Source organism: Stegodyphus dumicola, chromosome 9, assembly GCF_044657685.1.
Source record: "Stegodyphus dumicola isolate Sdum_Otavi_A_Nest chromosome 9, ASM4465768v1".
Classification (NCBI taxonomy): domain Eukaryota; kingdom Metazoa; phylum Arthropoda; class Arachnida; order Araneae; family Eresidae; genus Stegodyphus; species Stegodyphus dumicola.
The window spans coordinates 109,598,981-109,617,101 of NC_140776.1; the positions used below are offsets into that span (position 1 = coordinate 109,598,981).

Genomic DNA, 18,121 nt, shown 5'->3' on the forward strand with positions numbered 1-18,121 from the left:
GGGATGGTAAAGTTGTGCTTGCATGAATAAAATCATTGATAAAATTTTTATCAGTTTACAGTTTCTTCAGTGTCACTGGTCTGTTCTTATACCAAGTTGGCAGAAAGTGAACATTTCATTTAGACAAAATCCTTATACTAGTTTCTGCGACATAGAAAGATCTGGTTGCTTATCAACAAAGTTTGGTTTTTGCCACTTGCGACTGCAAAGCCCTCATGTGAACACTCCATAACTGACTGAATTTTTAATACATATACAAGGATATATCAGTTCCAGTAACTTTTTAGTAACAGAAACAGTAAATAAACTTTAATCTACAAAATGCAAACATACACACTATAATTTCTATTAAAATACTTTCTTGATTTTGATTTCTAAAGGTTTATAGGCATAAATAAAGCTACAGTAAGTCAAAACAATATCTTTGAAGTAAAACATTTTAATAATTTTATCAATAAAGTACAGCACATTTTTGCAAAGACAAAATCAAAAACCAGAAAGCTAGCACATATGACTTATTTCCTATAATATTTTTAAATTTTAATATTCAAAGACTGCAACAGTTCCATAGAATTTATTACAGGGGAGAAAAACACAGCATATGTATAAAACACTTCATAATAACTCCAGTTTTTACAACACAAATAAAAACATACACAAAAGCCATAAGCTCTTTCTCTCAATTTTAAGACTAGCAAACATTGTTTAACACACTAAGATTATAATATTTCTTCATCTGCTGATGTAAGCAATTGCAAAATATACTGGATAGTCGTGCTTATCAGATGTGCTAAAGGTAACTAATGTAGCAATAATCATAATAAAATGAAGAAAAATTAAGTAACTGAATGCACTTTATTCTGGCCTTGCCCCAATCACCGGTTTATTTTCCCTACAATGAGATCACAGAGAATTGCCTTGAATGAAGTAACACATTCATGGAAAAATTCCACTTTTGCTACATTAGTTCAACATCTTACTTGCTAAATACTGAAAACATTTCCAATACCTAGAAAGCTTCTTTGTTCAAAAAGGGTTCTTTCACTACATAAATATTTAATTTTAAGTACATACTTGCTGCAACAAAATTTAAGAAAATGGAATTAAATTCTCGTGTACTTCTATTTAAATGCAACCTTTTTCATTCTTCCACTATTGGATTCAATTATTCCACTATTGGCTTATTATATTTCATTAATACTTCAACATATAAGCAATGCTCATAGCAAAATTTTCCATATTGCTATAAGTATATTGATCAAAAAGTAATGCCTGATCCACTGTAGCTTGGTAATGACAAGCACTAGATAAATGAAATTTTTAACATAGAAGGATATTCCTTTACCATCTTAAGTGATACCTGTCAATGTGCAATGATCGAATTTCCCTACAAATCCCGAAATAACTCAACAACATCGATTCATAGTAAGTTGTTGCCAGTCTGTAGGAACAAAACAATGAATCGAAGCAATGCATATCGATAGCATCAAAGATTTCAGGGTGGTAATTGCAACACTTAGGATTACCCACAGTCAACTGGTTCGTCAACCATCACAACCAACAAAAATGCACAAGCCATTGATGAATTCAATCAAAATGTTAGATGTATCACCATAAAACAGATCAAAGAACACAAAGGAATGAGAAAGGGACTTGTACTAATGGCAATCCAAACATTGGGATACAGAAAACTTCTACTCGCTATACGGTTCCGCGATCTTGACAAGGGAGGTGATGCAAATCAGGAAGAAAATATACATTTTCTATGTATGAGGAAAATACATAGAAAATTTCGATGTTTTCTATGTATATTTTCTATGTACATTTTCTATGTATTCATGTATGAGGATCTTCTGTAAACTTTCTCTTGGGATTTATGTCACCAGTTATTGACCATTAACCATCACATCTGATGAAAATGCACCAGTCATAAGAATTCATTTTAAATAATAAATGCATCACCACCAGCATAGAGCACACAGGCATAGCAATGCAAATAAGTCAGAAAATGTGAGATGATCTGCAGTTTCTCTTTGTAATCTTTACAATGCTTCCATGGAGGCATAACAGTGTGGTGAAACTTGGTTGTTTCGTTTTGATCCTGACGGTAAAAGGAAGTCGATGGAACAGATGTATATTCGTATTACAAGAAATAAAGATGGCTGCAGTGCAACAAATCAAAAGAATGATAAACTGTGAATGACACTTCCACAAGAACAGTACCTCTGCTTACAGAATCTCATTTCATAATGTGGTACTTTTCCGTTTCACCGGCGCAAATCTCGCCAAGCAGTCTTTATTGGTGACAACACACAGTATACACATAAAAAAAGTTGACTAATGTTATTTTTAAGAACTTTTATTTTGAAGGTATAAACATTTTAATTTCATTTAAAATTTTGTAAAAAAGCCAATAAGTAAAGACAATAAATTTGTAAAAAGACATTAAGAATTTACTATGTTTTCATGGTACAACATCCTGATTCGCTGTTTCATGACCCCAAGTATCTCATCTCACGTAAACTACGTTACAAAAATCTAATTCTCTCAGTAATTATCTACATTTATTTCAAGTTAAATCTTAATTTGGAATACAAGTTTAAATTCAAAAATTATTTCAATTCGTACGAATAGCTTACTCAAATTATGTAAAACTTCAGTGCTTTACTTTGCTAATACATTCTCATTAGAATTGATGAATTTAACCCATCACTTTGCCTTTTCTATACTTCCGCCTTCGGGTGAATGGTGTGATTGCATCCTAATTGATTAATCCCTTAATTACCACCCATGAATGGTCTTAGGGCATAAAATTTAACTATCTTGTAAAAATTCTATGTAATTGTATGCCAGTATTGAAACAAACAATCAATCTAATAAGAAATGGCTGCGACTTGTTTTGAAAATGAGGAGTAAAAAGTTACCAGCAAGGATATTCCGTTTGGCATCAGTTGTACCTTTATTGATGACTTTATCGTCTGAGCCGGCAAAGCGGAAAAGTATCCATAATGTTTTATCATTACTTAGCTATAGTGGATTGTATGGCACTTTTTAATTGACCTATAAACAATAAGACCAGTTGGCTGCCAACAAAAGAAAACATTTGCAACTATAAAATATTACACTTTTATGAAACAAAGTGGGGGGAAAAAAGATGTGCATGACTGAATAAAAAGACAAATCAGCCTCTAAAATGAGCAACAAAAGGTTACAGTTTTCTTTTAGTTTAAATAGAGTAACCATACAGTAGTCTAATAATAAAAAGCATTTAAATATAAATAATTTATGATTTTTTTTTTCAATTTCTTCATCCATTTATATGAAACTAATGATTTCCTGTGAAACCACTTGAAAAATATTTTACTTTTGTATTACCAATTCTAACCAGCACTTTTTAAGAGGCAATGTAGTGCAAGATTTTATAAACTAAAAATGTTATTTCTTTATATTTATTTCATTATCTTATTAATTATCTTAAAACTGTTTTGCTATTTACAAGAAACCAAACATTTACTAAATATATATTTCAAAAGATTACAATTACTCAGAAACTATAATTCCATAAAAGAATTTTTAAATGTAGAGTACATTTTTGAAAGTAATTTGCTGCACTGAAGCAATGAATCAAACTATAAAATATTTACCTTGAAAAAAGGAAAGCATACATAATACTACAAAGGGGAAATATATATAAATTTTAAATGTTAGCTATAAACATCAACCTTAACATGTGTTCCTAAAGAAGTTCTCAAAAGTTACACCTTGTTCTATAATATCAAAAATTTAGAAATATGCTAGTTTATCATAATTGGGCAATTTATTTAAATGAATGATTTTTTTAAACTTCACCAACAATTAAAATTCCTTACTCTAGATAAAATACAAAATTTTAAAGTTTAGTGACACAAATGATGTATCTTTTTGTTATTTAGTCTGAAAATGTGGAGGGGGAAGGAAAAAAAAAAAAAAAAAACCAAACAGAAATTAAGTGGAGACAATATGTTGTTATTTGACTGGTTCAGTATTACTATAGCATAGTTTAAGAAATGCATGCAGGAAAAGAAAAACTCCCAAAATTAAGTAATATTTTAAAACACTGCATAAAGTTCATGCATAATCACATATTTTTAAATCTGCTCACAGAGAAAAATGAATTAATAATAATATATTTTATACATTTGAAAAACATACGGACAAAAAAGAAAAAATCATTCTGTTACAAACAATCAGTACAGTATTTTGCTTTTTAATAAAATTAAAAAAATAACAATTCTTAAGTACTTTTACAAAAATCTAAAATTTCTTTAAAATAAAAAATTATTTTATTACATCAGTTTTGGGAAGTAAGAATTCAGTAGAGTTCATACTGCGTTAGAAATATTGTAGAAATATTATAAAAAGAAAAGTATAATAAATAGAATATAATAAAATTGATCTAAAGCTTATTAAGCATACACAAAAGCAAATGCAACTTACAGAATTCTGAAAAAATTTAATACATTATTTTGTAAAAAGAAAAATTCAGCCTAATATATTTTCAATGCATAATTGTTTATTGATATATAAAAAATAAATACTACGAAAATATTTTTATGTGTATTCGAACAATGAAATGGATATTAAAGTTATCTGAATTATTAATGACAAAACTATTGAAACTGTTATAAGTGTAAATTTTTTATGCTGCTTTTACATCTTGCAATTAACTACTTTGTGATTTATTTTGGATTAATCTTGCTGCATAAAAAATAATATTAATAGCTGGATCTCCATATAAAATTATTCTTAACCACCTATTGCTGGGCTGTTTTTAAATTTTGAATCATTATGCAGTTCTATAATGATATTATGCTTGTTTCAAATATATGCTGATTAGTTATCATCATGTTAGTAATTTGATGATATTCGTAAGGGGGAAAAAATATGTACTATATTTACTCACGTATTTTCTCCTAGTGTTTTAGCACAAAGTTTTGAAAGTTTTTTAATACCATATTCCCCCTTTTCAGTGAATTTTATTGCCCGAAAATGAAGAAAGGAAAACTATTCCAGTAATTTAATTTCTGTAAAACACAATTACAATAAGAACATAACAAATGAAAAATAGTCAGGGATGAATAATTAACTATCAAAATACAGGATGATTCATAAAGAAGTATACAGTTTCAATGAACTATAAATCAAGAACAATGTAAGATATTATATATTACCTGTAACAGAATTGTATGGTATTATTTTAAGTTTTGTTAGAGACAGTCACAGATGTTCTACGTGTGAATCCTTAATCACACGATACACATCAAGCCAGTAATCCATTTCCAGCCAAACATGTGTTATCAAGTCCATCAATAGTGGCTGTGATATGCTGTTTCCGCTCCACTAGATTACCAGCAAGGGGAGGGACGAATACCTTGTCCTTTAGGTACTGCCACCAGAAGAAATTACAATGTGTTAAGTGAGGATTTCTGGGTGGCCATTGGGTAAGTGGCATGTTTAGTCCACGCGCTCATCCAATCCATCACTGAGGGAGATGTTCATTGAGATAATTTCGCACACAGGCTGACCAGCGAGGTGGTGCACCATTCAATCGGAGAATGAAGTTGTCAGTGTCATCTTGCAAGTGTGTCATCAACAAAAGAGTTAACATATCCAAAAAAAAAAAAAAAAAAAAGTGCTTTCTGTGACAGTTTGCTTGTGAAAAAAGAAGGAGCTGAACATTTTCTATCTAGACACTGCACCTTAGGATAATCTTGCACGTGTTGCACTGTGAATTTGGGATTCTCTGTTCCCCGAAAGCAAATATTATGCTTGTTTATCTTCCGACACATATGAAATGTTTCTTTATCGGCAAAATCTTTCCCCCCCCAAAATGAAGCTGCATGTTGGCACAAAATCCAAAACGCTTTTGTTTGTCAAAGTCACTCAGATTTTGCAACACCTTCACTTTGCATGGAATCATTTTTAGCTTCTTTCTCAAAGTTCTCCAGACAGTGGTGGGCTGAGAAATCTGCACTTCATGACTCACCCTCCGCATTGATTTTACCCAGCTTCATTTAATGGTGGTGCAAACTTTAACGGTGACTTCTTGCAATACAGTCAGTCATCCAGGATTTTTGCACAAACAGCCCATAACTTAACAATTTTTTCATGCCACTGATAGATAGATTTTCTAGTTGGAGGTTCTTTTCTGAATTGTGATTGAAAATGCCATTGCACAGCAGCTGCGGATTCCATTTGCCTAAATTCAAGAACACAGAAAGCCCTCTCCTCTGCAGATGCTGTCATTTTGACTGACTAAACACATGACATGAATGCTATTGCCAATATCACTTCTGTCGGGGGCGAGACTTTAAGAGTACATCTACCTAACGGTTTGCTCAGGTGGTGCATGTATTTGACTGTTACTGTTTAACAGCATCTAGAAAGTGTATATTTCTTCATGAATCACCCTGTATTATTTTTTTACAATTATCTTACAAAGCCCAGGGGCAGCCATCATGAATGAATCTTCACAGCAGTTCTCAAAAGGGACATTAAAAGAACTAAGAGGGCTGAACAAAAGATCTGAATTTTGAAAAATCACACACATTAGGAGTAGATAAGGCTACATGTGTTTCGGACGTTTCTTAAATGTGAAAACACCTGCTACATCTGAGTAACTTAATGAAGAATCTGAACAAAATACATTTCAAATTATAAATGCAAGAGGAAATCAAATGGATGAAATGCTAATACAAAAATTCAAATATAAATTGAATGCAATGAATAAAAAAAAAAATAAAAAAAAAAAAAATCAATGTTACCAGTAAACTAGCCCTTGAAGGGAAAAACTTTCTACAATACAGAAAAGTTGAAATTAAAGGAATATTTTAAAATTTCCGAATCCTAGCACTAAAACGCTGGGAGGAGAAAATATGCAAGGAAATATGGTATTCTCATAATTTCCCCCTTCATTCAGAAAGTGACTTTCTCTTGATTTTCAAATGAATTCATCATTCAGAATTTGTTTTATCTAATTAATTGAAACATTGGTGGAATTTGAGTGTATGGACTCTGATTGATGAAACAATAACAGTGAAGACCTTCAAGAAAACAGAAATATCTAATATGCTCGATGGATCTGAAGATCCTTATTGCACACGACAGGACAGACTGAAGAATGATAGAGATGACAACGACAATGGTGATGATTGCAAGCTACAGGAGATGATACAGACAGCAGTTCCAGTAGCATTGAATGATTTGAGGACTAAGGAGCAGCAGATAACAATAAGAGTGGGTAAGATTTAAGGTAAATGGAAATAGAAAGGAAGCTATCTTATTAGATAGTGTAATGTTATATCTTATTAGATAGTGTAACTGCTATGAATTCTTTTTGGAATGCAAGTTTCTTTAAAATAAATATTATTTCGATAATTATTCCTAGTTTAGCCTTGAATATTTTTCATTATGTTCTTACTACAACAGCAGCCATTGGAAATGAAATTACTCATATAAATTCCCTCTCTCATTTTATGCATGATAAAATTATTAAAAAAAAAGGTGTAGATGAGGAATACATGAGTAAATATGGTATATGAAATTAAAAAGTTATTTGGAAATTATTTAGACTTTTAGTACAAAACATAGCAAAAGAAAATCCAATTTTGAACAGCAAGATACCAGGAAATAACATAAATATTAAAAATACATCTGCCATTTTATAGCTAATTGTGTATTACACTATCCTAAACTTCCTGAGTGGATGACTATCTTTAGTGTATGATGAGATTTCTTATTTGGTATATATTAATTATAATAGGTCATTCAATTTTACTTTTTTTCTTTGATGACGTAAATATCATCTTAATGATTTAAAGTTCCTGAAAACAGACTAAGTAATTATACAAATTTAGTTAACAGAAGCTGTTATGTTGTGCCACTCACAGAATTAAGTGGATGCTCTGAAAACATATATCAATAAAATTTCAATCATATATTTTTAACTGGTTATGGTATCTGGTATCATTTCCAGCAAAATTATTGCAATCATTTTATTTTAATATATTAATCATTTCTACGAATAACTATTTATGTAAACAAAAAGTATTTGCAAAAAAGTATGATTTCATTTATTCAAAGGCTCATAGGAACAGAAGAAAGTGTAACAGAAATCAATTTCAAACAATACAATATCAGAAAACTACCGAAAAGTATTCAAATGATATAAACTAAAACATTCAGCAACTAATGTGTGCCATAAAAGGAAGGTTTTACAGGCAATACCAATTAAATAATTTTTGAAAGTCTGTATCAAATCATGAACATGCATTATAATTTTTAATCGACATGAATGATACCTGTATAAGAGACTTGAGTTTCATCTAATAACGTTTTTTGTTAACTTCAGGAACATCATAACATGACAGATTTTTTTTTTACCTTAAAATGAAGCCAATAGTCATTTCTATCAATAATTGATTACATATGAAAAGTATTTGCTAAAAAGTATAATTTATGGCTCTTACTCCCGAAGAAAAGAGACCTGCATCTGTCTGCCTTTGAAACTGATATTCTCATTTAAAATCCACACCAATTTAAAGTTGCTCCTCCATCTAATTTAAAATTTTACACTGGCATGTTTCTCAGGTATTCAACAAAGCATATAAAGTGAAGTTTTACAATTAAGCAGTTGTTGAAAATAATAAATTTATACAAAATATATGGTAAAGGAAAATGTGTTCATATTCAAAAAAAGTTTACCAATAAGGAATTTAAATATTACAATAAAGAAGAGTGATGCCCTATGGTGACTGGAATACACTTTATAGTCTCAAAACGATCTATACTAGTATTTTTAAAGTAATTAAATTGGCTTGAAATGAATATATATTACTTAGTTTATAAATCACAAACAATCTCTAACACATACTCACATATTTCATTCTAGAAACATAATAATTTTGGTAAATATTTCGGATACCTCTCATAGTCAAATTTTGGTGAATCAAATTTGTAGAGCTTTACCAAGAAAGCAATCACAAAGCAAGTTAAATTTATATCACATAACAAGAATGAAATATATACCAAAATTAGCTTGGAGCTAAATAAAACAGCTAGAAATGAATCGTACTAGCTCTGGCAGCCATTTTATATTGACTCTTCATTACATTATTACATTGCAAATTTTGCAATGCTTAAAAAAAAGAGAGAGAGAGAGAAGAATATTTTATTTTGAGTTTATTAATGATTCAGTGACATAGTGAAGAATCCAGCTATATTTAATTTCTGATTAATGGCTTGGAACGTGGCTACAGAGAAGTTTACCCGAGTTTCCCTTTGAAAGTCCTCTACTAACGTCTTCCTATAGCAGCCAGGCAAAAATTTGAGACCAGAAATAGTAACTGACTAAGGAGAAACAATAAGTAAAAAGAGAGAAAGTCTGCTCTCAGAAATTTGCAAATGAATAATTTATTACTTCTATCATGCTTTTTGTATTTTTTAAAATATATATCTTAGACTCATGGAAAAATTTGAAAATTTTTGAATTGATTCAGATATTAAATTGATCAGACTGACAAATGTCTATCACATATAAAGTGTTAGAAAATAATAAGTATAAAAGAGATGCAACATTTTTGCACTAGACTTCAGAAGATGATACATTGATAATTAGTTTGCATTTCATTTAGAAACACAATATTGTGCATAAGTAAGTTTTCAATGAGTAAAAATAAAAACAAGCCCAATATACAAATCCAGCATAATTAAGATTCAAATATTTTGAAGGGCAAGGAGCAGGACACCAAATATCCAATTCATTGTTTAGCACACTATTTACAAAATTACTCAGTTTAAGTACAAAATTCTTTTACTAGATCACAGCTTTCCATCCTTTCATTTAGAATTAAAATCAGTAACCATATATAAGGTGATAATGCTTGTGGTTACTTAACCTATTCTCCACAAAAAATTTATACAAAACAGTATTTATTGCACTGCAATAGCTTTCTGGTGAGCTGTTTAGAAAGAATAGATTATTGTCAAGTAGTTAATTCTCGGGCACTGAGATTTCATATGAGTGAATCTAAGTAGCACATATTTAAAATTAAAAACTGAAATTCCTTATTAAACTTCAACAATAAATAATAAAGCCAACTTAACTATTAACAATAACATTTATGATGAGCAAAGAGTTTCACATTTCCATGATTTACACTTTATATGTAAATACAGTAGAAACTCGACTATCCAGCATTCAACTAATGGAAAAAATGGAATATTAAAAAAAAAAAAAAAAAAAAAAAAAAAAAAATCTGATTTTTAAAGAAAAACAAACAAAGAAGAGGCTTGTAAAGCCATCATGCAGCTCGCATAGCACAACTCAGAACCCCATTTATAACACCTCAAATGTGAATATAATTATATGGTTCTATTTTAGATGTTAATTATCCCCCTCCCCATTACAGCCATTGTATTGTGTCAAGAATATAACCCTAGAACTGGAAATTCCTTATAGAGTAAATAATGGAGATTTAGAATGGCATGGGAACATATGAAATAAAAGGCAAAGAGAAAAGAAATGTATTTACCATGGGTGCACTCAGCTGATCAAAGGGATTCTCCTTTTCCCTCACTCTATGTGAAAGCATGGATGAATTTTTCTCTATCTGTGGAAGAAAAGTGAATGTTTCTTTCTTTAGCACTGACAAAGTTGCAATTTTATTATGTTTTAGTTCAAGCAAAGGCCAGTTTTCTGCTCTGAAGTTAAATTTAGTTTAATGTGCTGTACATGTGCACTACAAGTTCCTTAATGTTTAACAATGTTTTTATCTAAAACACAGTGCACAGTACAGTTTTTGATTAATTTTATGATTTAATTAATGTTTCTGCTCACGGTTGTACAAAGTTCGAGTTATATTGTAAAATAAAATAATAAAGTAATTGATCCACCTTTATTTAATAGTTAATTTCATTTAAACTTATATCACTAATTCTCAATATGTATATACAACTTAAAAGTTGGATTGATTCTCTACTTTTTAATTCTTTCATTCCCATGCAATTTATACTATAGCAAATTTAACACGTTTGCTTATTCCATTCATTAGAGAATCAAGAGCTTACTAGTATAGGGTCTTCAAGTAAGTTTGCAATATTCTGCAGAGGAAATCTGATAGGAAAGTTATACTGATAGAGGATTGCTGCTTTACCAATAATCCAGCAAGAAATGTAAAAGACCCTCATACTTGAAGATAGATGATATAATAACTGAGACTTATAAAAAATTACCTTTGTATGTGGTATATAGAATAAAATTAATGCTGTTGTTTTACGAAAACAGCAAAATTTTTCAAAACGTTCCCACATTAATATAAAAAAAAAAATTCTTTTCTTTTTTAGAACTGTGTTTAATGGAAGACCATGCATCGGAATATTTTTAAAGTTACAGGGTATTGCCATCATGAAAAGTGTACATTAATGCACACAATATGGTCTTTATCTGAAAACAGATAAACAATGGTAATACAATGTGAAAAATTACGCTAAGTGATTTAAGTTTTTATAAGCAACATCTGAGAAATGTATCTGCTGATTATCTCAGTAAAGAAATATCTGTTTATTTAAACTTCAGCTGAAATGACTGACACATTTGAAAACATTATCAATTTTTGTAACTGATGGGATTTCATAATCTGATTAGATACCGATTTTTACTTTACATGTGTAAGACCCACAAAATACACAGACTTTTATGTCTGAAATCCAATTTAAAAAAAAAAAGAAAAAAAAAAAGGAGGAAACCTTTTCTTTTTTTTGGGGGGGGGGGGGGGAACAGCTTTTGACATTCAAGTTGATAACAAATTAGATGTTTTTATAATTTCAGAAATTTCTTCTATTGATTTGGTTCCGCTACTATGAAGTGCATTTTTTATTTTTTTATTACTGAAATTTTCCAGTATCTCGCATTATGCATTTGCCAAGCTTTCTAGGCAGCTGAGTTTTTACTGTATATACATTTTCAGTTTTCTCCTTCTCTCCATTACAACCACTATATCTTCGGCAAATTTGCTTGCTTGTAATTACTTACTAATATAGTACTTAATTATATGTGCATGATCAAATTCCTGCTGCTTTTTCCATTTAAATGCTTTATGGCATAGATTATTAAAAAGATAATAAAGACCTTATTATTAAAGGCAATCATTCAGATTAGGTGAAATTAAATAAATAATAATAATCAATAAAATCTAACATTAAAATATTTAGCTTTTTATCTAGTTCATGATGATCACATAGCTGTTACAATTCTTCATTTATGATGATGAGCAACATATAAACTTTTACTCATTTTAATAGCAAAATTTTACATCTAAATACATTATAAATCAGTACCCTGATCCATCTTATACTATTTATGAACTTAGACTTTCAGTATACAATTTATTATAATTTTGCATTTTAAAAATCTGGCATAAACATTTACTTTCCATATTTAATAACATTTTTTAAATCAGACTTTTGTGGCATTTTAGAAACATAAGCTGAGAGAAAAGAACAGTCATTTTATTATAAATGATTAGATATTTAGTAAATATTATTATTTAAAATCATTATGAAAGGAATCAAAACAATCACCAAACACTTAATTGATTCTTTTTTTCAAACATATAAAATTTTATCAACAAAGAAATAATGTCAAATTAACATAAACAAATTAATAAAATATTTACCTAAAATTCAAAGTAAATATGCCATAAAAATAAACCTTAAGAATCAAATGATAAAAATAAGTATTTTCATCAGCCCTACTTTTAAGTAAATTTCAGCAATAATGTATTCTGAAACAATCAGGGGATTTTGTCTTTAATCATGCTGCAAAAAGTTATAATCTTTTTTAAACTCATATTTTCCTCAATTCATTTAAAAATAAAAATATATTATTTAATATCCATAAATAAGCAAAAATTCTTACTCTATGAATAATATTCCCTCTATCAATGCAATTAAATTACATTTGTACAATGTTAAAAATATGCTTATCTAGCACCTGATGGTACGTAAGATTATCACAAAACAGTCAATACACTGCAAAAGCTATATTCATATCAACATTTCAAATATGTACACTGTTTCACTAATATATGGTTAGAGAACTGTTATCTCTAGACTTAAGAATGAACACAGCATCCACCGCTAGAGTGTTGAAACTGTTTATACAGAGACAGTGTTTCTTTATCGATTGATATAAGGCAAGATCGATTACACTCAACGGCCTCTCCAACAACCCCTTCCTCAGTTTGGCACGAAGCATCTACAACAGATATTAAATTCTCATCACTCAGATCTGTTGTTATGCTTTCAGGAACACTGATAGTATATGCTGTGGCAGAGGAATTTGAATTTTCATTAGGTTGCATGAACAAGGAACTATCGATAACGGGAACATCGGCAGGATCATCAGAATTACCATCATGACAATAATGACCTTCCATACCAGGACAGCCATTACAACACCGACCATGAGGCTTACATTTGTTAGGCCCACATTTACAAATATCTGCTAGTTTAGCAGAAGCAGATATGATATCTTCCACGGGTACAGTATCATCTGATGGAAATTCTGCATTGACTGGATCTGCACAGTTTAGAGACTCGGCTAAATGCGATAATGGATTTCCGAGTTCGGAGCCCGGCTCCGGTTCGACTTCCATACTTGGCACTGGCACAGGAGAGGTAATGGAATCAGCATCAATTTCTGGCTGTGTTCCCTTATCAGTTCTGATAGGTTCCTGAACTAAAGAAGTTGTTACAGTTTCTGAAGACAGAGATTGTGGAGGCAACACATTCACATTTCCAAGTGGAATCACAGCATAAGCTATTAAAAAAAAAAAATCAAAACTTTCAAAAATTTTAAATAACACTTCTAAATTTCATGCCATTTTTTCAGCAATGTTTGTAATTTAATAACTACATAACCTGGCTATGTAAGAGTAAATATTGTATTACTTGCAAAGGTGAAGTTGTAATTAAACAAGCAGTACTTCATACATAAATAGTGTTGGCTTTTTTGTATATTTTAGGTAGGTACGTGAAGAAGAATAGGATGCCTTATCGAGAATTAATTAAGAAACTGCAATTACATTTACACAGCTAAACATGGGTTCCAGAGGTGTTGTATATCAGCTGCATACAGAGAATATACAGCTGATACATAAGTTCTGCTAGTTACATAATAAAACTAGATATACATTATATTAATTAACATAGATAACATAATAACATGCATACACACACACATAAATCATAAACATAGTTCATTGTACACTACAAGCATACTAGTATTCATTCAAGCATGTATTTATTCATTGTACACTATTGATACAAGTACACTAATATATGAACTGCTGCACATAATTTGCACGCATAAGTTCACTCAGTCACTAGGGTGACTAGTTCAGTGAGTGTGAATTAATGAGGCCGGCAAATATCTTGCCTCATTACTGCAGTAATGTCCAAGACTTGCAATGAAGAGGTGAACAACATTAAATGCATGATCGGAAACTATTCCAGTGCCTCCTCACTGAAACATTTCCTTCGGCATGATACCAAACAGTAATCATATAGCTTAGGATTAATTTCAGTTCTATCCCAGATTTCTGCTCACCAGAAAAAATAATTATAAATAAGGGTCATACTGGAGGCAATGCAAAAGTTGGCCTTGCTTTTTTACTCACAGACTGTACAAACTCCACGCATCATTTAAATGACTCATCCTCTATGTAAGAATGTAATAGTAATTTCCTTCACAGTAGACTCTAGATGATACATACAAAATAGAAAAAGTGTAGCATCACTGAGTCTGATATCCACAGAAAGCCACAGAATATTGGATATTCACAGAGACAATACCATTCATAAGAGCAATATGCATAGTGAAAAAAATAGGAAAAGCAGGAAAATAGCACTTAAGGTACGTTACGCAGTGTGATGTTTATCAATTTAAATTAGGGGCACTAATCTTCTACAGCTAATTGAATTGATTATGGTGAATAATCTGTGAGCTTTCTACACAAGTAGGCCATGATCATAATAAGTTTAAAAAGCACAGTTGCCAACCTTAAAATCTTTAACCTGGAGGTTTTCACATTGTGTGGTGACACCATTTCAGAGGAATTACAAACTGACTTAAATTCACTTTATAATGCATGGTTTATGCTACTGAACTATTTGTAATTCAATTCTGATACAAACATATTAAACAAATTGGATGTTCTAAAGTTTATGTTCTTTGGTTCATTTCATAATTTTTTTATACTTTTATACCAAGAAAATCTTGAGTCGGGAAGAAAAACTTTAATTTATCAAAGTACACTTAAATAGGATGAAAATAAAATGAATAATTAAAGCACAGTGCACTTTTGTGGATAAACTTGGCAATGTGCAAGTTTGCGGGGACAATAGGTGCAGGGTCGTGCGGTGCACAACGGCAGTCATTAAAACTAGCAGTCCATCTCACTGCCTGTCTGAACAGGAAAATTCTTCTTATTTGAACACACCCTTCCCGGGGGGTCTATTCGGGTATAGCTGGGAAGCTACTGATTAGGATCTGTACCTAGGCAGTCTCAGCCACATGTGTTTAAAATCTATCTTCACAGGACTAGAGTCATCACTGGCAATGGCTGGTTCAGGCTCGACAGGAACCATATAGTACTATCTTGTCCATTCCGTTGGTTGTGGTGGAGCTATACAGTCAGATATTCATGATTGTCCGGGGCAAAACACATCCCGTCAGTGGAATTGGTGAATTCAGCAAGCCTTGAGGTTTCCAGTGAGTGCCTGGAGCCTCAAAACTGCATATTCATATTCTTCCTTGGTTTCCCCCGTGGTGCGCCTAAAGCCAACATCTATATTCCACAACGTAGTGTTAGGAAACCGGATTGGTGGCTCGGTCTATTTGGCAGTATTTAAGTGACTTCGGTCTGCTATCCAAGGTTGGGGCCCCTGTTGAAGGCATCCCTTCAGGACGGGGACGTGGAATATGAGCTGCTGAGTATTCCTATTGACTCTGCTTAGTCTTAGCTCGTTGGCTTGACAGATAGGTTAGTAGCCTCTTGCATCACCTCTAGGGGTTGGGGCTTTTAAGTGCGTTAAGGCAGCCTTAAGTTCGCCCGGTCTGAGTGCCCCTTCCTCCTAGCACACTGTCTTATTTGACCAAAAGATTATAACCAGGGCAGGATTTAGTCTCTGGTGTTCTTTTCTATCTTACTTGAACGTGAAAATATGTGATGCTAATGCGCATGTAAGGGTAGACTTCGGCACCGTAGATGCATTTGACAAATTCCTTAATCCTTATTTTGAGTATACTTTTGCAATCGTAGTAATTTGTGCAACATTTACGTTTTTTGTTAATTGTTAAGCTAATTGTTTCATTTTGAATTTTATCGCCAAGTTAATGAAGCATATTTTTTTAGTTTGAATTTTATTAATATACATAGACATGATGGGGTAAAATGTTGCGATCACTTCTATACACTTTAAAAAATTATTATTTCTTTCAAATAATTTTTACTGGAACCACGGAAGGCTAAGTTTTGTTTCGCTAAAAACTGAATGGTATAGATATTCTTTCAATAACAATGCACCAATGCCTGGTCTCTTTTTTGTAATAAATTTTGAAATTAAAAATCAACAGGTTTATTCTTTCGTAATCGTTCTAAGAAATTGGACCAAAAGTGTATATTCCGGAAATGCATTTTATTTTTTTCATGAAGTTTTAGGTGCTCATTTAAGTGGTTCCAGTCATTAAATTCAGAACTACTCAATTTTATGTTGCTGAAGTTGTTAAATATTTTGCAACAAAAACAATAAACAGAATTTTTTCAGAAGAATTTAGCAACCAATCCTTTTTAACTCCTTTTTGTCTGGCGAGATTCGACAAAAGCACATGTAAAAAAAAATTATGTCCGTTTTTGTCTTTTGAAAAACTGAAATTGGAAACCAGGTTATGATAATATCCAAGACCATTTTCTATTAAGGCCTGAACTTGGGATGGCAATAATGGATTTATGAATTCAGAATCATCAGGCACAGGCAAATGCATATCTACTGCAGAAATTGCAGATTTCACTAGTATTTCTTTTGTTTTTTCAAATGGCTGCATTGAAGTTAAAGGTAATTCCCGAGTGAAAACACCTTCTAACTCTTTGTGATTATTAGGTTCCTTTGGTAATTTCAGTGGTAGCTGAGACGTTGATGGACAACTAGTGCTAGTAGCTTCAGCTTGGGTATTCTTTGGATTTTGGAAAAACTGACTAATTTTAAGGTTCTGGTTTATTAAGTCTTCCTCTCGTTTTCTTTTTCATTAGATTCTGTTACCCAGATAGATTTTTCTGTTTTTCTTCTGACACCTGGGGGAAAATGAAGGCAGAAAAAGTGGAAGGAAATATAAAAGTAGAAAATAACTATAATAAGAACTATTACGTAACACACTTCTTAAAAACACCCAAAAAGTCACTGTTAGAAATATTTTACCTTACTTCTGAAAAACTGAATATATCTTAAACCATTGCTGGGAAAATATATGAAAGATTAGATCGATACCAAATAATTTAAGGATGTGGGGGTACTCTTTTGTTTATTAAAATAAATAAATCAAATTTAAAGTATGTTTTAAGATGTAATGAAATAACGAAACATTTTCCTTCGGTTTCCCGTATAGCTAAAAATCAAAAAATGGCAATTCTTTATTTCACAATACCTTGTATATTTTTACATCACTTCAAATCTCAAATAGGTATATTTTAAATTCAGGGATACTCCATAAATATGTCAATCCTTTCTTCTAGAAAGATATAGTTTTTAGTTTAATAAACAAATGGTTCATACAAAAAAAAAAAAAAAATTAAAGTAATTATGCTTAAATCGTTGCTCTTCTGAAAAGCTAATATGCATCAAATTCCCACTAAGATGACCACTCGCCAATTACCATGGTACTTAATATAGCTGTTTGAAATAAGAAATACTTTCTGAATTTTGTGCTTGAAAATTTTAGTCGCATTTGTGTGGTCCATCATATTTAATGATTTTTTTTTACACTTTTATCTTTTAATAAATGACTTTTTTACAACTATTTTATCCA

General features: G+C 31.1%; 1 protein-coding gene across 1 annotated transcript in view; it reads right to left on the reverse strand.

Annotated features, from left to right (window-relative positions):
• Positions 1-421: 421 nt before the first annotated feature.
• MTF-1 (Metal response element-binding Transcription Factor-1) overlaps positions 422-18,121 on the reverse strand; it is a 90,818-nt gene continuing 73,118 nt past the window's right edge. Inside the window, exon 8 of the mRNA XM_085823894.1 lies at positions 422-13,858. Within this exon, the coding sequence (XP_085680020.1) occupies positions 13,152-13,858 (707 nt within the window). The 3' untranslated portion in view covers positions 422-13,151. The remainder of the gene's footprint in view (positions 13,859-18,121) is intronic.